Source organism: Egretta garzetta, unplaced genomic scaffold (assembly GCF_000687185.1).
Source record: "Egretta garzetta isolate BGI_Z169 unplaced genomic scaffold, ASM68718v1 scaffold168, whole genome shotgun sequence".
Taxonomy (NCBI): Eukaryota; Metazoa; Chordata; class Aves; order Pelecaniformes; family Ardeidae; genus Egretta; species Egretta garzetta.
This window is the reverse complement of record NW_009260675.1, coordinates 22079-44956: the sequence shown is the minus strand read 5'-3', so window position 1 is coordinate 44956 and position 22878 is coordinate 22079. Positions and strand designations below refer to the sequence as shown.

General features: G+C 40.5%; 1 protein-coding gene across 1 annotated transcript in view; it reads right to left on the bottom strand.

Moving 5' to 3' along the window:
• GRTP1 (growth hormone regulated TBC protein 1) overlaps nucleotides 1-21464 on the bottom strand; it is a gene marked incomplete at its 5' end in the record, with an annotated part of 40563 nt that extends 19099 nt beyond the window's left edge. The window contains 4 exons of the mRNA XM_009645740.2: nucleotides 3389-3485; nucleotides 7720-7844; nucleotides 14997-15155; nucleotides 21313-21464. Of these exons, the coding sequence (XP_009644035.1) occupies nucleotides 3389-3485; nucleotides 7720-7844; nucleotides 14997-15155; nucleotides 21313-21464 (533 nt within the window). The remainder of the gene's footprint in view (nucleotides 1-3388; nucleotides 3486-7719; nucleotides 7845-14996; nucleotides 15156-21312) is intronic.
• Nucleotides 21465-22878: the final 1414 nt, after the last annotated feature.

Genomic DNA, 22878 nt, shown 5'->3' with positions numbered 1-22878 from the left:
TGGCCTCACCCGGCTGTACCCAGCAGTGCTACATTCAGCCAGGCGAGTGGCGCGCGCAGAACTCCACATACCAACAAACCCAAATTGTAATTTTTGCTGGCTCACTCTTGCAGCTGTGCTAACTCCATTTGCACGTCACAGAACAATTCAGCCAGAAAACCACTACTGATGGGGTCCCATTCCCAAGCTGTCCCCCTCCTGTCAGCGCGTGGAGCAGTCACACCTTCATCATAACCTATGGTACATACCTCCACCCAGACCTAAGAAACAGTACAAGCGGGGAGGTGAGCCATAGCTTCAGGAGCCCTTCTCTGTCACTTCCCTAGAAAGCTGCCACTAATATTCCCATCTGTCACATTCTACATTTTTCAGTCAATGACATTGATCTGTGGCTGGCTTGGTTCATCTGCTGACCAAAAAAATGCTGTCAGCATCAAGGTACTGGAGCGGCTGTTTAATGTAATTAAATGAGTGTGGGCCAGGGGAAGGAAGCATTCATAGGGACACTGCAGAGGGCAGAGAATGGATTTCTAAATTGTCCTAAATCATCACTGATTTAACTGGCAGTGACAGGACACACTCAAAAATGAGGACACGACCTGGAGGCATATCTGATGCAATGAAAGGGGAAAACATGTAGATTACAATGCAAACAGATTAAGAAAAGAGCATCAAGTACGAAACTAAAGGAAAAATATTGGCCAATCAAGCTGTTAACATCCAACTAAAAATGATTGCTACTTTTCTCTCTGAAGATCTGGAGAATATACAATGTTTCTCTGCTTTCCCAACAAATAGTTATAGGGCTTCAATCTGAAATGCACTATACCTCACGCTGTTAACAGAAGAGCAGTACTTACCAGAGTAAGTTTCTTTATGGATGCAGTCTGCCTGTCTGTCTTTCACATATATGCATGCAATATTTCACTGAAGTTACGCCAATTATTTCATCCATCATGCTTTGAATTTCATAAATGTAGAATTCAAGCATGATATAGGAGGGTAGCGGGAATAAAAGGGGATTTTTTTTTTTTTTTTTTAATTGGCAAGGGGGAGAGCATTAGTAACAAGTTTTCTGACAATGAACTCAATACATATATTTTTACTACATAAAAGATTTGTACTACCTAACTTGGGCTCCTGTTGAGGCACCCAAGCTGGAAGGGACACTTCAAGCTCTCTTAAAACTGATTGTGGAGGGGAAAGGGACACACTCTGATCAGCAATTCTGATCAGATATCCCCTTCCCCACTGTCTATCAAAGAAACATAAGCACACACGTTTCCAACTTCAGCAGCTCAGATGGATGCCTGTATGGGATGTGCTGAACTCAGGCCAAAATCTGTAACAGGACTCTTGTTACACAGTAGTAAAAATGTATCTGTCAACAGAGTAGTAAAAATATATCTAAAACTTAAGTAAATGTACATCTATTTTATACACAGTAATTGCCTTCCACCTTATGAGTTTCTTCTCATCACCAAAGCTACTGGTGTAAGATTAATTTAAAAACTAAGGGAAAAATAGGAGCAACTTTTGTCATTTAGGTATCAGCAAAGTGTAGAAGAAGGATATACAAGAACAACTAAAGGTTGCTACCAAAACCAATAAAAAATTCTGAATCTACTCCCTTGCCCCAAATAAAAAAAACCATATAAGACTATAAAAAGATTAACGGCAAAAGTTGCCACACATCACTTAGCAGTGAAACTTGCTTTTTACTGAAGGCCTAATCCCTCACACAGCAATGTCAATGGAAAGACATCCACCGACGTCAGCCAGCAGCAGGTCATGTGGCAGACAGCAGCCCTCAAGTCTCCTACCTGTTTGCACAGCTTATAGCTCTCAAGGCTGAACAAAAGCAACAGACACAGTCTTCAGACTATTTTTATAGCTTGAAAGTAAACTTCAAGGCTGCAAACCCTCAAATATTTGCAGATTGATTCAACAAGTCATAGCGCTCCCTGCCTGTCTCTACTCTTTCAATCTGCAAATGAAGTCCAACCACTCTGCTCATATGCAAGGAAAACCTGAGTTCCTACAGGGTGCATTCAGTGTAAAAGATAATTTCTTACAGTTGTTCAAAAGAAGCAAAAGACTCCCTCAGCTCTTTTCCCTTCATTCTCAAAGTCTTTCCCTTCTGTTCAATAAGGAACCAAAGGTTATACTTTTTATTGTTTGTTTAATCTTAAACAAGCACAGAAAGAAGCAGAAATAAAAGTATCAACTTTGATGTCCTTTACCAGCACTTAGCTGACACTGTAATACTGCATTAACTGTTTGGGAAACAGATCTGTTTCCAAAGCAAAACTGGGCCAACAGAGAATTTCAAAGCCTTCTTACAGAAAAATTAGTCTTTCATTTTGAGTATGGTTTTACATTAAGGGTATAGCTGTAGTCAGTTCTGTGCAACGCTAATGGGAATTCACAATGAAACCATTCTTCCTCTATAATTAAATCCCAAGAAAGAACATTCCCAAATGTATTTCATCGGAGTATAAAACATAGCTGTGCCTAATGTCTGCTTCTGGTTTTAAATTACTTCGCACATGTGATGAGATTCAGCTTATACATGGGGCAAAATTCAGTGTGTAAACACCTCCTGCAAACCCAGAGATCCTGGCAAGGGAACCTAGAGAGCTACTGAACTGACCAGATGTAGATGCTGTCTATAGCTTAAGGTGTGCTGCATTTCCCTCTGGAATCTATTAACCAGCCTGGCTAGATCACCATTGATTGTAAGAGCTGTGACAAGAACTTCACATACAGATACAGACAGGGATTTTGACATTCGTTTGCTGTGTTGCAAAATCATGATGTGTGTAGCGCCCAAGATAACTCCGCTCAAAAGTGGGGGACACAGCAGAAACTGCTGTGCCTAACAAACTACCACCACCTTGCCAAATACCTCTGAAGAAACCTCATGCTGCCTCCAGCCAAGTCACTGGGAATTCCTACTGCAGGATCAGTGCTCAAATTATGCACATCTCCCATCTTCGCCCTGCTATCACTGCTTCATCTGTGCCTCAAATCATATTCCTGCAGCCAGAAATGCCAAATCCCAGACACCTTCACAAGTCCTGTTCCCCAGCATCATACTGATATAGGAGACATCTACCTAGCAGGTATAAGTAGGGAGTGAGAAGTAAGACTGAAAATTAACATACACATAAAGCACTGCCATCATAAAATCTGACTATAAAACAGACAAGTTTCACCTGTGTACTGCCTTTGTCCTGTGTTTCCAGGACCTTAAAAAAAAAAACAAACTTCAGTCCACTCAAGTCCGTTTTAACATCTAAAACTTTTAAAACCAGAGAAGAATTCAAAGACAAAATAAAAACCAAGTTCTGATATATAAATACAACTATACATGTTTTTAGCATACCAGGCAATATTCTTCCAATAAGAGCATCTAGCAACCAAAAGGACTCCTCTTCATTCCTTGTAATAAGAATCAGGTATCCAGCTATGAAGTTCATGCCCTGAAATAGAAAGAAGGGGTTTAAGATGTATACAGTTAAGAGTTTCTAGTTTATTTCTTTCGATTAAGGGCTAAATCACTACAGATCTGCCAAGCAGGCACATTAAGTAAAATCTAGTAATAATGGCCACCGGTTGAGTAAGCTGTTAAACCTGCATGACAACAGCTAACAAAAATTACTAACAAAGATCAAGGAGAGGAAAATTAAAAGAAAAAGCTTATTAGTCTATAATTTACACCTTCAGCTTTCTTCTTTTTTTCCTTTCTTTTTTTTTTTTTTTTTAAATCCCAAAACCCTGTCACAACATAACTGAAAACTGCTTTGACCAGAACCAAAATACAGCTGTATTAGAGGCGCAGTACAAACACAACACACCTGCAGGTAGACAGCGTGGCTGCAGAAGGAGAATGTCTGACCCAAACACTATTTAGTAAAAAGTTGCAGCTCCAGCAGCTTTTACAAGCTGTTGCTCCTTACCTCATTGAATGAGTGTATACAAATCATTTGCTTCCATAATACCTCCAGTACTCCACATATTAGTCAATGACTGGCCACTGTAGCTCCTGCCTTTCAACGTGCAAACAGAAGGTAAACGCCACGAGGTGGGGGGACTGGAAGAGCTACCAGAAAATTTGTGAAAAGTAGTCAAGTCATGACTGGCTAAATTCCAGCTGTCCAATTTTTGTAACAGTTACTGACACTCTCTGACTAGAGAAGTGGCATACAGAACACACAGGTCACAAACTGGTATGCCCTGTAAACACATCACCTCTGTCTCAGGCACCTTTTTTCTTGTATCCACCATAACACTGCTAAGTGATGGAAGTATTACGGATTTACATGCACAGTAGCCCACTTCCTTAAGAGTTTTTAAGTATGTCTTTTGCGTCAGAAACAAGCTGACAACCATAATAACATAGACAGCACATCGGTATGACCATACACTAAAGCTGCCTCTGAGGTGCAAGCCTCCCCAAAACCTTCCTAAGCTAACAGAAAATTATTTTTTAAATATTTACAGGCTATGAAGGCTGATGTTGGTTACATTGTCTTCTTTGGTTTCATCCCTTTCTTTGGCCTTTTCCCTGTTCTCTCTCCCTCTGAGCTGGAGTTCTCCAGCACATCTATTGACACAGGCAGCACCAGGGTCTCTGGGTACCCTGCAGTGCGGCCAGTTATGGCTGTGAGCCAGAAGAGAGCTACTGAAAAAAAAGAACTCCCCTGGCAGCAACTTCCTCTCTGAACTGCGATCTCATTTCTTTTAGTCAACAGATTTGACTCACCTGTCCCGCCTCAGAAGGCCTTGCAACACTCCAAGAACAAAGAAATATTAGGACACTGCATCTTCTCAAATGTTGCATTTTCAAGCTTTGAGTCGCTACAGCAGTTGTTACACAAACAGCTTGGATAGACCTTGTGCATGGCCTTACCCAGTGCTTGGCCTTCTAGTTAGGAAGGCAGCTATTTGTTCCCATGCTGACAGTTAACTTAGTGATTGCATCTGCAGTGACAAGAGACTGTTTGGCATTTAACACGGCATGCACAAAAACTGCTCTGGAGCTGATGTTCACAGGACACTGAATTTTGCTGGTTATACCAGGGCAGTAAACACCATATCACTGTCACAGCATGACAATGCAAAGCCCAATATGCTCCCAGATGAGAGACTTAAATGCCAGTAAGAACCACAAATGCACTAGCATTATGGAAATGTCCCCTGAGGAGCCTTCAGTCAGTAAAAGCTCTGCAAAACACTTGGGGAAAAAAAAAAAATAAAAAAAAAATCCATTTTTCACTCTGAGTTTTCTAGTGTTTATATGGTCTTTCTTATCATGCAGTGGGTACCACTATATCTATCCTGATGAAATCTTCTGCCTCAGTAGCAGAAAAGGTGATTTCCTGAAACTTTGCTTGATTTACAACATGTCTTGGAAAGCAGATGTTGACATTTGTTCCAATTATTTGGCCAGAAAAGATAACATTTATCCTGTGAGGAGACCAGAGGTGAAAAGAAATCGCATAAGGCTTTTTAAGTCATCTTCTTTCACCTCCAGTGTTCATAATGCCAAATTAAAATGCAATGATTAGCCCATTAAACAGTTACTGTACCAAAACTTTTTAGTAACAATTGGACATATATTTTGGGTAGAAGCTAGCATGGTGACGAGTGGTGTCCCTCAGGGGTCCGTACTGGGACCGGTGCTCTTTAACATCTTCATCAATGACTTAGACAGCGAGATCGAGTGCACCCTCAGCAAGTTTGCGGATGATACCAAGCTGAGTGGTGAGGTTGACACACCAGAAGGACCGGATGTCATCCAAAGAGACCTGGACAGGCTAGAGAGGTGGGCCTGTGTGAACCTCATGAGGTTCAACAAGGCCAAGTGCAAGGTCCTGCACCTGGGTTGGGGTAACCCCCAGTATCAATACAGGCTGGGGGAAGAAAGGATCGAGAGCAGCCCTGCCGAGAGGGACCTGGGGGTACTGATGGATGAAAAGCTAGACATGAGCCGGCAATGTGCGCTGGCAGCCCAGAAGGCCAACCGTACTCTGGGCTGCATCAGGAGGAGTGTGGCTAGCAGGTCGAGGGAGGTGATTCTGCCCCTCTACTCAGCTCTGGTGAGACCTCACCTGGAGTACTGCGTCCAGCTCTGGAGCCCTCAGCACAAGAAGGACATGGAACTGTTGGAACGGGTCCAGAGGAGGGCTACAAAAATGATCCGAGGGCTGGAGCACCTCTCCTATGAGGACAGGCTGAGAGAGTTGGGCTTGTTCAGTCTGGAGAAAAGGAGGCTACGGGGAGACCTGATTGCGGCCTTCCAGTACCTAAAGGGGGCCTATAGGAAAGATGGGGAACGTCTTTTTAGTAGGGCCAGCTGTGTTAGGACAAGGGGAAATGGTTTTAAACTAGAACAGGGTAGGTTCAGGCTAGAGGTAAGGAAGAAATTTTTTACAATGAGGGTGGTAAAACACTGGAACAGGTTGCCCAGAGAGGTAGTGGAGGCCCCATCCCTGGGAACATTCAAGACCAGGTTGGATGGGGCTCTGAGCAACCTGATCTAGTTAGCAGTGTCCCTGCTCACTGCAGGGGGGTTGGACTAGATGACCACTAGTGGTCCCTTCCAACCCTAAACATTCTATGATTCTATGGTTTAGAAGTTGTGCATGTTTGTGGATATAACTACCTCTATATAGGAGCCTGACACTTGCAAAAGAGAGTATTCATAGTTCTACCCCTTCTGTTCTTCTCAAAATATTAAAATTATATTTTAATAAATATATAAGTAATAAAACTAATTCCTCTTTTACTCCCATTCTTCAAATAAGAAGTGACTTTTTATTAGTGATTTCAATCTAGGTTTTTTTTAGTGACTTCAGTCTAGGTTTAAGTTCTTCCAAGTCTTCTCCTCTCCAGATTTCAATAAATACAATTAATATTCTTTTAACTTTGGAACTGTTATATTTACTGTACTAGCTTTCTCAACTAGCATGAGGTATAGGTTAGCACACATATCCTTGATGAGGAAGGGGAAGAGAGGAAAGAACTTAAGTGAACTGAAAACACATTTGCCCATTGCTCCTTAAAGATGGCCACTTTTTGCTTGACTGTGATGAATCAACTTTTATCTTCTTTGTGTCCCATGGGAAACTTTACAGTACTCGGCAGTGATGACAAGAGCTTTTTTGAGCTGCCTTCTTAGCAGCATCAGGTTGAATTTCAAGCAAATTTTCTTCCTACTTGCCTGTCTACACTGGGAGATGGCACCAAATAAACGCTACCACCCCCCCAACTTCATGATGTTGCATGAATGCTGGTCTTCCTATATTTTGAAAAATGTGACAGAGAAAACAAAGGAAATTGAGATCTCATGATGCCTCGTACATACCAAGGACTGTTTTGGGAAAGATGGCAGGACAGAGGAAGAAGGAAAGGCAAGCTTACTTTCTCTTCCTCTCCAAAGCAACTAATCTTGATACGACCATGTGTGATAAAACATTTATTTTGCAGCTAACAAATGGAACCAAACATGATCAATCTAGACACAAAAAAGGCCACAGACAAACTCACAAGGACATTTGAGCTTGCCTGAAGTGATTCATTCCCACTGCCCCCAGGGCCATTTTAAAAACAGAAATAGTTTATGGATCTGCTTCTAAAAATGCACATTCAAATGGACAAGAACAACTACCATTGGTGAAATGCAGCATTGTTTAAAAAACAGTGATTACATACCTGACAGTATCCTACTGCTTTATTATGATGGCCATATGCTACCAATACGTTGTAGAGTGTATGCTGCAAACAGGGATCAGCAGTTTTGCGGAATTTTACATTATCTGGAAATGTTCTGTTCATGTCTAGACAAAAGCGAAAAAGACCAAAATTAAGACCTGTTCCCTCCTTCACTTTCCAAACAAACTTGTACAGCTCTTCTGAAGTACAACTGAAACTTCACTATGGTTCACTAAACTGTAGTTTTGGTGGAAGAATTTTTAGAAACAGCTTTACCTCCATTTTGGCTAAAAGGCCATCAGCATTCAAAGATAATCTATTCCTCAAAAGATTAATCCTACTAGCATACAGAAATCAATTTCAAGCAGGACTAAAGAAATTCTCCTGCAGATGGGACTCTCTCAGCTTCTGACTGCAAAGGCATAAATGAAAGCAAACCAGACATTTAGAGTGGCAGGAACAACACATACCAAATTTATCTAGCCAAGTGGCATGAAATGAGCTGTGCCTCTAGGAAAGCATATTCTCATAACAAATACGGATGAACTTTCAACTGATTTATTAAGTGAAATTCTACCAAACAGTCCCAAACAGCTAAAACAAAAAGTCCTACTCCTGCAGCTGGTGACTTCCACATAAAAATCACCTTTTTAGTTTTTTTTAAGTTTGTCCATGATGCGACTGTGAGAAAAGTTGTTTCTTCATTGGTGCAAGATCACCAAGAAGAAGAGTGATTTTTTTGATATCCAAGCAGCAGAGCACATCCTACATGCTTCAAGCTCAATCCTAAACTAAATAAGGACTATGCAATTACTAACATTTCAAAGCATCCCTTTCTTCCAGACCAAACATGAATAGTAGGGCTCATCTCTCCTTACAAAGGTCTAAAAATTAGTCACGCAAGTTTGAGCTAGTCACCCAAAACTCCCTTTAGTTGTCGGAAAGAAATAGGCAGAGTTAATTCTTGGCCTGTTTCACTCTATAAAGAGGGAACCCAAGGTCACTAGTCCAGACTTGTGCAGATGATTTTTAGAAGATTAAGCTGGGGAGAAAAATAGTATTCAAAAGTAATTTTGAAGATTTTTAAAACCCAAGACTTATTAATAAAATATGAATAGATGTTTTGGTTATATTTGACAACAACAAAAAATTGGGTTAAAGTTTAAAAAAAAAATAAAAAAAATCAATCAGTAACAGCACTACTGTACACATATCTATGTCCTAAGAGTCATCACTTATCAGCCTTTTCCTGCATAGAGGAAGAAGTCTGTTACAGCTTTGACACAAAGTTGAGCTGTAAGCAACTAAAGGAAGAAAGCTCCCCAAAATCACAAGTAGTGTAATGGAAGTCACAAGCATTAAAAATTATCGCACAAATCCCTGTTTCTTCCTTTTAAAGAGAACAAATCCTTTACAGAAACGGGAGGGCAAGGAAATATCTCACTTCACCTCTCATGTGACTGAAAAGAAAGAAAAACACAAGGAAAAAGACAATTTTTAAAAGGACTTGAGCAACAGCCAGTTATAGGATAAATACATCTGTTTTGTTTCTTCTTGATAGGAAGAGCAGCATAGTATTTGCATAATCAATATTAAAGTGTATGCTGGATTTGTTACAGAAAAGATTAATGCTGATATTTCAGTTATGGCTCTTTGCCTCAGCTATGCAGAATGAGGGTGAGGGGGCAGTAGGAAAAATCCATCACATACAGAGCACAGACAACTCAAACTGAACTCATCTTCAATTTCACTATCTGAGGAAGGCCTGCAGTTGAGAGAATCAGTTCCAATTTGCTTTCTGATTGCAGAGCATGTTTCTCCCACAAGGACTGGGGGAAGTATCCCCTAATTTTATGAAGGATTTAAAACTTTTCTTCATATTTAGCAACAGTGTTTTAGTCTGGGGGAAGAGGATGGGGACAAAAACAAGATACAAGAGCTAGAAGTCTCTACCCTTAATAGAAGATATGGGGCATGGTCTCACAGGACTCCTTGTGCCAGATTATTATCTTGAGTACACCATAAGCAGGGGGTCCCACTTCCTCTCCATCCTCCCCTTTCTGTTCCACTTGCATGCTCTCTCTCTTCCTTGAGCTCCGAGGCCCCTCTGACTGCAAGGTGAGGGAAGTCAACCCGCTTCCCAAATGCACACAGACCAATATACTTTGCCATACTACAAGATGACTGCCAGAGATGACTCAAGGCAAACGGCAGGAGCAGGAGAGAGCTGTTCATTTGACTTGAGCACTTACCCCCATTTTACTACACCTGTCCCAGAGGAGACACCCAAACACCTCCGTGCAGCCCACCCTCTGACCTGCTATCCATACCTCCTTCACTCTTGATAGACATTAGTGTCCAAATGAATACAGTCTCCAACTAGTCCAGTTCGGGAAAAAAAAATCAGGATTGTTTTCAAGCAGGAAAATGAACATTAGAATTTTATACTGCTAGATAAACCCTGAAACTATGACCATCTTATGGTTGTGTGCAGATTTGCTGGCTATAACCAAACTAGGTATAAGGGCATGGGACCAGGAAGAAGGTCACAAAGAAAAGACTAGCTACTCCTTTGCAGTAAATACAGATTGAATTCCAACAGCATTTTTTAGATGATTTTTCAGTGCTGTGAGGTGGCAGTGTTATGCTGCTGTGAAACAAAACCAGCAGCTTTCCTTTCCCATTGATTTATGTCTGTGCAGCAATCATGAGAAGACTACTGGCTTGTTTCTCCCCTTTCACAGGTCTGCAGTATTTCTACCTCTCATTCAGTAATATAAACATAGGCAGAAAGCCACATTAGCCTCAGTTTATAAAACAGACATCTATTTTGGTACCTGGAATCACAACTGTTGATGCTATTTCTGGAGCAAAGAGATTTAAATGTGCAGTCCAGAAAACTAGTGCTTTTGTACCAGTCTTGCGCTTTTCTTATTTAGGGTGCTTCAAAAGTCAGGCACCTACAAGTCAACCTTCTTCATCTTGCTATCTCATTCTTTCTGTTCTTAACTTCATATCCAGGTGCTTCCCACTCCCAGGCACAGTGCCCAGTAAATTACACAAGTATTTTTGTAACTAACATCCTCTACTCCACTTAGGTCACTTCTTTGCTACTGCTACATCTGTAACTTGCATCTGCTCCAAAGAGCTTCCAGGCAGGTAGGTTTGGGTTTTGGTTTTTTGGGTTTTTTTACTTAGTAAAGAGCAGAACAAAAATTCACCTCAACTGCCAACTACAAGCATTCAAAAACTCCACTGCAAACCTCCAGAATAATGAGGTTAGGTCATTAATTACAACTTGTAAAAATAATATACTCAAAGGGTATTTTAATTTTGTTGTAACTGGATATTTAGGACTCATCTTCAAGCTTTTCCCTGCAACACCTGGAACTAGAAATTGTTTTGGAGGTTTGAGGTTTTTTTGGTTTATTTTTTTAAGTTAAGGTCAAATTTGCTATCAACTAAAACCAGAGAAACTGAGCCTACCACCCCCCACCACCAGCACCAAGTAACAGTTCAATAGCTTGCAGGTGTCAAGAAAGAAAACAGGGTTAGGATTTCCTACAAAAGAACAATAATGCCACTGTATAAATCTGAGAAGCACCCGCATAAATTCCAGTCCCCTTCATCTCCAAAAGGTGATTATCAGAATTGGAGAAACTGCAGAAGAGAATGGCAACAAGAAAGATCACAGGTATGAAATGGCTACCATATATAGTATAAGACAAGGTAGACTAGAGCTCCTTAGTTTGGAGGGAGGTGCTTATGAGCAAGACAGCACAGATCTGCAAAATCAGGAGCAAGGTAAATGACATGAAAAAGGAGCAACCAGAGGTTTTTTGTGAATTTTTTCCCCATCCAGTGTTATTAACTACAAACATGCAGCATATGACTCAGGAACTCTCCAAACCACTGGATAACTGGAGATTAGGAAAAAATATTCTGAGGAAGTATCATTACATACTTTACTCCTCCAGTTCTTCCTTTAGCTGTTCTGGTAGACAGAAGACCAGACGAGGTAGCTGTTTGGGTATGACCTGATATGGCTTCTCTTACAGAGAGCCAGAAGAGCCAACACTGCTGTCACCCTTGCTCTTGCATGGTTAAATGGCCTAAACTCACGTGAAAATTCCCAACCTTCACTAATAGTTTCACCCCATTCAGAGAAGCTTATTGGTGGTTTGATAGTAAAATATTCACTGTCTCCAGTGAAGTGGCAATGGCTCTTTGAATTACTTTTCTGAACCCATCATAAACTCAACTAAGATCCTGCAACAACTATCCAATCCACACAATCAGATCCTTATGTCACTCAGTGCAGCGCAGGCTCAGGGGCCTGACTGATAAATACCAGACCCTGGGTTTCACAGCTCTGACAACTCCTCCTCATGAAACACAGGAGTAAAAACGTGGATATTAGCTGCATGTGCATGCAAGAGGACTTGCAGACACAGACATACATACTCTGAAATTCAATGGTCCAGCCTAAGGGGGGGGGGGGGGAGTTGCTGCAAGGAAGCTATGTCAGCTTACACCCCAGCCTTTCTGTAACCAACACGTAGCCTTTGTATTAGGAGGACAGCCATATTTTATCCTGCCAACATAATTTGTCCTACTAAACTTTACTATAATAGGGCATGAACAACAAAGCTCAGGAGGAATGCGTGCCCTTCTAAATGTGTACATAACTAAGCCATGAAAATTTCCATCAAAATTTAGAGACCTGCATTCTTTAAGTTCTTATTTTTATGTTTAGAGTAAGAAGCCTGCTCTTTCCTACATTTCTCTCTAAAAAAAGTATGTTCAAACAGCAAATATATAAACCAAAATCGGCAATTAAACCCAGCAGTTAAGAATCAGCAAGTTAAAGGGCAGAAATGGTGAAAAGGTAGTTTAGACTTATTAGCTCTTATTAATCAGATTTTCCTTTAAAGATTAGACCATTTCTCTACACAGTCTACCTGCATTTTTTAACCTGATTATATCCTATAAAAGACATTCCCATATTGAAAATAAGTTTCAAACATACATGAAAATTGGAGCTTCTGGGCAAACAGGACACATTGGCTCTTACACATGTTTTAAACTGAATTTGAAATAAAGTCTTTGGTTGGTCTTATTGTCCTGCCCCTCCCCCAGAAAAAAAAAAGAAAGCATGGTTGCTGTTCTCTTGTTTTTAAACCGCAGCATTGTCCTGGGCTGTAATTTTACAGCTAGACTGCAGGACTAAATACAGCACAATTGCCTGAAAATTTTGGAAACTGCAGGCATGAAAACTGAACAGCAGCAAGATTCACATCTTACTTCAGTTTACTGTTAAGAACAACTACAGTGATGGGAAAACAACACAGGCAGAAACAAACTGAAGGTCAGACAACAATTCACACTGAAACAATCCTCAGCTAAAGCCCACTATAAAATTTGCAGTCAACAGGAGCACTAAGTTTATTAAACACGAAGTTTCCATTCACCTCAAGCAAGTACCTTGCTCCTTCCACCCCTCATATGTTCACATTGTTTCTTCCTTTCTGAAGGGAAATCTATCACTGTAGAGTCCGAGGTCCTCTTTTTATTTTTTTCCCCTCCAATAAACTCTCCAATCCATTTTTCTTTATCCTTACCCTCACTTGCTCCTTGTTAGTTTTCTCTTCCACAGTTTTCCAGTCAACACGATAGCTTTTCCAAAACTTTATTTCCTCCATAATTCACAAATAGATCTTTATCTTCTTCCATTATTTTTCCTCCCCCACAGAAATATTTTTATTTCATGGTATAACCTGTGTGAAAATCCACCTACTGTCATGATATGACCCTTCATGTCATTGTCCAGTACTGGAAAAGAAACTGCAACTCCCTCTTGCAGCAATTGTACCCCAACTGAATACAGTTTGGTCCTTTCTCCAGGCTCTTACCAAGGCTGGTTTTGGAAAGTCATCTTAGTAGCTCCCTCTGTATTCGTAGTTAGAGCTCTATTGTTTCTAGTTCTGAGCAGGACATGAGCCTGAAGATTTCTGGCTAGTCTTCATATTCATAGGAACATGAAAGTTTATGCTCCAAAATGCCTTAGTAAGGCGTGTAGTCCCAAAAGCCCACAGTGCTGCTGCTGTTGCAGGGAGAGGCAGAGGAGAAACAGCATAAACCAAAAAGTGTTCATATGATTATCCAACTCAAATAAAAATCCATAAAGCCCCAACTTTTAACTACCTGGCTTTTTCAAGAAGCAAAAGTTGATGACTGCACCTGCTATTCTAACAAAACCACCTCAGAGCCCAGCCCAGCCTCTTGACTCATTAATCGGGCAGTTCAACCAACAACAGCTTCTCTACAAAAGCTCTGCTGCAGCAGGTTGAAAAGTTTCAGGAAAAATATCAGTTACATCAAACTTCTACTTGCTTGGCCTCCCCTACTGCCTCTTTTAAACAGCCAGTGGGCCAGTCTAAGGTCTGGTTGCCCTAATACCCTGTCACCAATATCGGCGACTGATCAATGTTCACAGACAGCGCATATGAAACTGGATTAGTAAAGGAGGGGTATTTCTCCTCCTAGAACTCCCTTCTTTCAAGGATTTATATTTAGTGTTTAGGATTTCCTGCATTAGGTGGATTTCCCCACCACTCAGTTTGTAAAGTTCCTTTTTAAACCAGTTCATATTTCTGGCCTCAGCAGCAGCCTACAGTAACAAATGCCACAATTCAGCAATACACTCTTCTAAACCTGCAGCATGGCAAATTTCATTCAGTGTCCTTGGTTCTTACGCTGCAAGAAACAAGTAAGAATTGCTCCCCATTCACCCTCTCTACACCATTTATAATTTTTAGCTCTATCAGCAACTTTTTCTCAGAAGTCTTTTTCTTCAAGCTGAAATTCTAACATACTTCACCTGCCTCATAGAGACACTGTACCACATCTTCAACCATCCCTGCTGCTCTTCCAGTGTCCTGTTGAGACAGAACTAAGGAGAAACAGACCCAAAGGCAGGCCTTATGGTACAAAGTCATAACTCCTCAATCACTTAGGAGACAATATAATAATGTTTTCTAGTTTGTTCTTTATTCCTTCCCAAATAATTTCTAATCTTCCTTAATGCTTTTGACCACATGATGAACCTGGAAAGATCTGTGCTGTTAAAGAGCTTATGGCTAATCTAATTTATATGTTAATTCAGCACTTAAACCACTACTACAGAAACATAAGTTTTCCATGACATAACTTGATCTCTAACATTTAAGCACATAGGACGGATAAACACGGATGAACAGTGTTATCAAGACAATAACCTGTTTTGATTGCTTCAACCAACTTGTCATTCTTCTCTCCTTCAAGCAGTCTGTGGTAATATCCAGGGTTTTGTTCCATGTTGGTTTGGGCCCCGCTCACAATCATCCAGATCAATGCACGGTGTTCATTGGGGATGCCTTTCCTGATGTATCTCTTAACTGCAAAACAAGAAGTTTGGTGGGTTTTTTTGGTTTTCAAAATAATCCAGCTGTATTTTTCTTTTGGAAATGAGCAACAGAAAGTTAAGAAGTCATAGGAAAACTCTTGACTAGAGATTATTACGTTTTCTCTCCTATGCTACCATTTAGGATCAGCATTTCCTTCTCACCTACACAGAATATTTTAGATTCGCTCCTAAGTTCTTGCCACTCAGACTCCCCACACAGATCTCCAGACCCAGGCTTTCCTCCCTCCTCTATTCCCCCATTAGGATTTTGAGTCTTTTCCTCTTCTTCCCACCTTTCCAGGTGGAGATATGAACATCAAAGTTTCCCCTTGATCTTTGTCCTTTTTCATTCAGATGAGCACTGACTTTTTCTTTCCGTACATTACCAATGGCCTCTGACATGATAGCCCTTTCCGTTTGCTTGGTTATGCTCTAGCATAACCCTAGGATTTCAGCTTAGCACCTAACCACCGAAATCACAGCAGAAACTGAGAAATATGAAATATGCGGCTACTGTCTAAATAGGCCTCTGGAAGAACTAGAGATGTGAGTGAGCAGCAGATAATTTTTCCTAGAATAACTGGAGAAGTCTTCAAATTTAAAGTAGCTCCTGCATCATATTCATCATAGGGTGTGCTTTGGGTTGTTTTTTTTTTTTTTTTAAGCAGATGATTCAGTGTAAATAATTAGGATGCAAGATTGCAGGAAGAAGCATCAAGCTAATGACAGCCAAAGCAGCTTCCTCCTGGGAATGGTATGAAAAATATTAACAAGGAGCCAATGCTGCTGATTGGCACATAACCCTAAATCTGCATTACCCCTTCTGACCCAAAAAGACAGGAACGTTTGAGAACCTTCTGCTTTTTCCAGGGTAAAGAAACTGACAAACGAACCAGATGTTTCTTACTAAATGAATGAGACTGTATCAGTGAGAGTATCAACTTCTCCTCCCTTAATTCTATGTCACTCAAATGAGAGTGACGATTTTTATGCTGCCTAGACACACACAGACACACACGAAATATCATTACCTAATCTGGTTTTATCCAATCACAAAGGTCTGTAACTCAAGATAAATTCTGCCTGAATTAAAGGCCTTAAAAACAGCAGAGTGAAACAAGGTTTTATAACAACTCAGCCAGCCACCTTCTAAACACATTCCACCTAATTGCAGCTGCCTATCCTTCAGGAGCCAAACCAGCTTTCCCAGTGTCAACAGAGAGGTCCATGCATCTCTAATGGGCATTTCACCCATCTAAAGCCTGGTGCTTTCTCTCAAAGAAACGGTCCTAGCCTTAACATTTTCCTGGTCTTCAGAGTGCAGCTTTTGTTCAGCTTTTCGATGAGGATTTATACTATGGGTTACAGTCTCTACTGTTCTAGTTGTAAAGTAACTTTCACTACAACCTTATTTTAGACAGATTGGAAATAATTTACTTCTTTCCATGGTTGTTTAATAATCTTTTTTTTTTTTTTTTTTTTTTTACAAGATTTTGAACTCTAATGCTCAAGAAATCCTATAGATGAACATAGCAAATGCAAGAATGAGTATGAGGAACCAATCCCATTTAGGTCAACAAGAAGCAACGTTCGGCTAAGCCTGCAAATGTCTCTAGAAGCAAATTTACTGGCTAAATTACTGGATTATCATATTCTAACATAGAATTTCATTGGTATTTTTTTCTGGAACAACTGACAATTCTGAAAGCATAGCCAACATCCACATCCAACAATACACATTAAATTCAAGAAAACCAGGGACAAGCCCTTTTACACTGGCACAAGGGCAAAGAAGCCCTGCAGCACAGCATACACTCATTATTCCTCAGTGTCATCGTTCTCATGGTAATAGACAGCCAGAAGCTTGTATCGCCCCAAGTGACTACCTGCCCCAGCTCCCCCGCTCCCTGAGGAATGGAAAAACCCTTTACATGGTGCTTTTCTTCCTCACGCCATTATCATACTTGCCAGGATCTGCAAACTGGCATACACAAGCAGCAAAGTAGTTTTAAAAATAAGGACAGCTGCAATTTAATGTGTTTATATGTTATTTATATACGTCATTCTATATATAAAATCATATTGTTTTATACAAATACATATGTATTTTGTTTTCTGTAGGCCCTCTTCCACATTATCCTCAGGAACTAAAAAGCCCACAACAACAGTCCATACTGCAGAATATCCTCCCACTGTAACACTTAAGAAGCTTTTGCAGATGAAGCTGGATTGTGCATGCCTCTCCAATCACACATCTGACTCCAACTGTAAACCAAGGGCTTGATCCCAAAAGTAGCACTGCTGAATACCACCAAGCTCTGAGTATCCGCACACAGAATCACTCCCAGTACACTACAGTGTACACAATGCATTCTAAGCTTTAAAACACGTGCAATGAAGAAATATCTTCATGGGAAATTTTTGCCTCTGTTCATTAATAAAATATGAAACAGCAATTTTTAAGCAAACAAAAGCAGCCTAAATAATTCTATTACCCCTGACAACCAGCGCCAATTTCTGCAGGTTTAGAGTCACACTTTATTCACATGTTTTTCTTGTTACAAGAAAAAACAGCTACATGACAGGGTAGTAGTCTAGAAGTGCTGATAAATACCCGGAGTAACGTCAAGAGAAAAATATGCAGAAAATAACATTTTTCCAATACTGTATACTACTTATAGTAACAAGATTTAAAATTAAGTAAGTCACTTTAAACCTGTCTGTCCTTGTTTAATGGTAGAATATGATAATTTTGGAGGTTTTTTCTCCTAGATAAAGTTGTATGTATCTTTCCCCCCATTAACATTGTTTCACTCTATACCATAAACTGAGTGTATGTAGGAAAACCCCTTTATTTAAAAAATAAAAATAACCTCATCTAAAATATTACAAGAGTGTGATTTCAAGAAGCATCTGCACTTTTCAGTTACTAACAATGAGGAAACTAAATTGGATCCTAGAGGAAAAATTCTACAAAAGAGCTGAAAACAGCATACAACAAGGAATTGAAAGGTTTATTTTAACAATACACCACAGAAACAGCAGATGCATGCTGTAAATGTTCAAGTTACAGTCAAAAACAAAAACTAACTTTCTAAGATGCTCCTTCCTTCCTTCCTCCAACCCCTGAGCTGGAATGGAAGCGCTCCTGTTATAACCACTGTTTGGTACCATTACTTTCACCTTTCACTGTATTTTATCAGCCTCAAAGACTAGAAAGCACCTTCTGCTACTAGTCAGTGCCAACTAATCAATCCACTTACAGCCAAATTCTTTTACGTAGCACACTTTTGGTCAGAATCAAGCTACTTTGGGCCATTATGTCAGACAGCTTGTTGCCTGCCCAGAGCAGAAAGCTGTCCTTTGGTCCCATGAAGATAGCAGCTGAATGGAGAAAAATGGAAATTAAGTGAATCTCAGTAGTGGCAGAGAGAGAGAGAGGAGGAAAGTCACCAAACACTGACTTTAAATTCACATGTGCACAGGAGACAGTGAAGGGTAACAGGGTAGAGAGGGAAACGAAATCCCAGAAAAATAACAAAAAGGAAAAGATTGGAGAACGAGCAAAAGGAACTGCCAGCGAAAATTCCCATGACCCACCCTGCTGGAAGGCTGTAATCAGAACAACAGGATACAGTGCCTAATTACTGTTGTTAAAACATAGTCTAATTATTTTTCTTTACAGTAGAACAGAATCATATACATACATACCACCCTGGATACGAGGCAAACACAGTAGCATGTGAACACGCCACATTTCCAAACTGGCAAATTAACACAAGTCATCACTTCTTCCTGTTCACCTGGACAGGAATTATGAGCTTCTCTATGTTCAAAGACAAATGGGTGTGGAGCTACTGAGATACCACATGTACAATGCCTCTCTCGTGTCTACTCACAGCAGGATGCATTTTGAAAAGGCCCCAGTAGAACTCAAAATAAGGATATGGGTTTGCAGCTACAGCTGTTGCATCTGGGGTGAGAAGCGGCAAATCAAATGTTATTCTCAGTTCTAGCTTATGGCTGCCTTGCAGCAGAGGGGAAGTTAATTAGAACCAGCAGCTCCTGAGCAAAGCTTCAGAGCAATGAAGTCAGGTCTTGGAGGAAGGAAATTCAGTGCATCACCAGGCAGAACTTCTGCTCTGACTGCCTGCACGGAAATCACTGCAGGATCATCTTGCAGGATAAAGCACACACCTAAACAACTGCTTACATAATTCTACATGCATATGCCACAGACTTCAATCTTAATAAGAAGGGAAGTGTTTAACAATCAGTAATTGTACAGGTTAATCTGTCACGCTCCTCTTCTGAGGCATCGGTTGAGGATAACGAGGAGGCTTATTGTATCAACTTTGAATTTACACTTCCTCAACTTTATTTATTCCAGTCACTCTCCTTAGAACTACGTATTACATATATACATGAGAACGCATAGTCTACAAATCCAAGTATCTCTAGCAGCAGTTAGTAACGTCAAAGGTGATGCACCAGCCTGCAAGGCCTTGCTATAGTCAAGAGTCATTGCCTGTGTCCCTTCAGTGGATTTATGGTATCTCATTTTTCACAAACAGTAGCCTGTTAGGAGAAGATTAAAACCGTGTTAATGGTTACTGCCATTACGTGGCTAACGGGGCAGCGTGAGCACCAGTACCGAAGTCTGGTGGACAAGTCTGGGCTCTAAAATAAGTCCAAAAGCATTCACACTGTTTGTATCAGAGTAGCATTCTGTGTCTACAGTGCTGGAACAGGGAACACAAGGGAAGAGAAATGTAATGAACTCACAGAAATTGCTAAAAGCCGCTGCTGTCACAGTTCACACATTTTAAGAGAAGCAGGAGATGAATCAAAACCTGAGATTATTTTTCCACAACAACTAGAAGACTAAGTTCTGCAGGATCTCAAAATCCTCACAAATTCAAAATACTGCACAGTTATCACTATATTCAAACTTTACACCCTAAACAAAAGCTTCTTTACATTTAGAAGAAAAAGAATAGAGTAGAAGTAGCTACTTTCTGGTTAGCAGCATATGATCTGGCAGTTATAGCTCAAACCTATATTTTCTGGGATTCCTCAGCTATAAAACAGACATCTGTACACTAAATACACTGTTACACTTAAAATGTCTTGCTAGTTATCATCCCTTTCATGGTGCCAAGGAAAAAGAATGACCCCAAAACAACAAAAGCACCAGAATTAGCAGTCAAAGTCTGCATCTGAAGCACAGCTCTAAATATTCAGCTATGTTACGGTTGGTGCCTAATTTCACTTTTGCTTAGTTATACTCACTTTTTCTTTAACATACGTACAGAGAACTCTGCCCAACTCCAAAAGACTCCCAAGAGAAAGCAAGCTGAATAGCATCATTAAGAGCAAAGAGGAAAATTTAGATGCTTATACGAAAAAATAACCCAGAGAAAGAGTGAGGGGCAACACCCCCCCTCCCCCCGCTTTAGTTCCACAGGATTCCCTGCCACCTTCTGACTCCCTCCATTTATTTCTCCCTGTCTCTCTTGCAAGATAAAACATTACTAGAGGTTTCCTTGCTTTTTGAAGTGGCCATTGACAGTTCCATCAGCATTTTGTCCTATGTTGCGTTAGCTCCTGCATTAATTTTACTTTCTTCGCTTCGTAAGGCATTTAGCATCAGTTCTTAGTACACACCTTTTTAGCTGTGAGGTGAATGTCATCTTACAAAAGGAGGTTAAGGAGAGCTACAAAATCTCAGCAATCTAAGAAACTGTCAGAGTCAGCAACTGAGAGCCCGAACATCCTGATCCCTGGGGTTTAAGACAGTGTCTTCTACATAATCTCATGTCTTTTTAAAGAGAGCACAGAGCAGAATGCCATACAACAAACAGCTGTAAAACAGCATCTTGAAGTGCCGGTGGCCATAATCTCTGGGTTATGGATGTAATAAGGTATTATAGCATGTGGTAAAGGAGGATTACTCCTTTGCAAGCTTTAAATCAATCAATGATCCCCCTAAGAGCAGGATACATGCTTATGTATTATTACTGTTTATACTACTTTTTCATTTAAAGACAAAATTAGTATTTAACATTCAAACATGCAAAACAATTTAATACGATATATATTGGTTCCAGCATAATGCATTTTTACCTATAAATGCACATACAGCTCACCTTTTAAACTCTTCTGTATACGGTTATTCCCCTTTAGGAGCTTGGACCATTTTATTGCTCTTCTAGTGAGTACCACTAGATATCTGGAAAAGAACGCTTCATAGGATGCATAGTCAAAGTCTTCTGGCCTTTCAAACCCATATGGATCAACCCTACAAAATAAAAAAGAATTCTTGTACAAATGTTTCTACATACCTACAGGTGAAAAAAAAAATGCAAGTACGCTCTAAAATAACTTCCAGTTGCTATTTCTAAAAGCAGCTCAAAACTCCCTCCTCCCAACAAAAACCTACTTTACACAAACTGTTACACTCCGTTTAGCATATCAAAGCTGTTTGAGTAAACGGATTTAAACATGCACTGTTCAGTCAGTTTTACAGATCTTGCTAGTTTAAGAAGTAAGGAGTTTTTAGAGCAAAGGATCCGTTGTGTGCAAAATTGACTCAAATTATGATGACACAGAATTCTGGGAGGCATTTTTCTCTGTGATACAAACAGTTTAAAAGTACAAAGGTGTAGCAGCACAGCTCAAAGATGGCCTGAACTCTCCACACAGTTCTGCACAGAAAAATGACAACGAAAAGAACAAGTTACAGAGACTATTTTTAGAAGGGCTAATTTCTGAAATTATCTTCACAAAAGTATACGGTTTGGGAAAAAAACCCCACAAACCCTTGAGTCAATCTTCTTCATATGCAGTATCAAAAAATGCTTATTTTATTATCTTTAACAATTCGTCAGCGTTACATCACATTATCTCAGGCAGTGCAGCACTGATGGAGTTTCAGGACTGCAAGTCTGATTCTGGTCTAGCTTGATATATCAAGTCACCTTGCTAAACTAGATTTGTGGCAGCTTCCCAGGATGCTTTATAACCTGCTGGTTATCACTCAAGAACAGAGCACTCGCGGGCTTCGTAGAGGTTAAACAGGCAGAGGGGTCTGTCCATGCAGAAAAGTTTGCAAGACAGACATCAAGGCTTAAACTCCAAAACCACCGCCCGTTTCATTCATGGAGAAGGAGTTTGCCCATGGAGTGGCACCGGCACAGCCTTGGGTAAACTCCAGCTCACGGGATTGTGACGGGTAGTAAAGCATGAATCAGAAGAGGAACATTTTAATACTCAGACCTCAGTTTGGTATTACCTAATCGGCAGTTAGAAGAGTCACCTTTGTATTCATGCACTCCTCAAATTTGACACGAGACACACAGGTGTAAAAAACACCAACACACACACACCCGGATACAGGTTTCTCTGAAGTCACACAACGTGAGAACACTGAAAAAAAAAATCCTAACACCTCCACAAAAACTCATATCTATGACTGCGCCCGTCCAGGCAGCAAGCACAGATTAATTTCACACTCAACTCCGTTCCTGAGGTAGAAAGGGGGAATAAAGAGCCAGGAAGCACGGCTTTCGGGAAGTCACCTTCCCTAACCTGCCTCCAGGCACCCAAGGTTACCATCGCCCCTAGGTGCCCTCACGTTAACAGCCGGGCGTTCGCCGGGGCCCTCCCTCAGGGAGGAGGCCTCTCCCCCCCGAGCCCCCTCGGCTTTCCCCGCC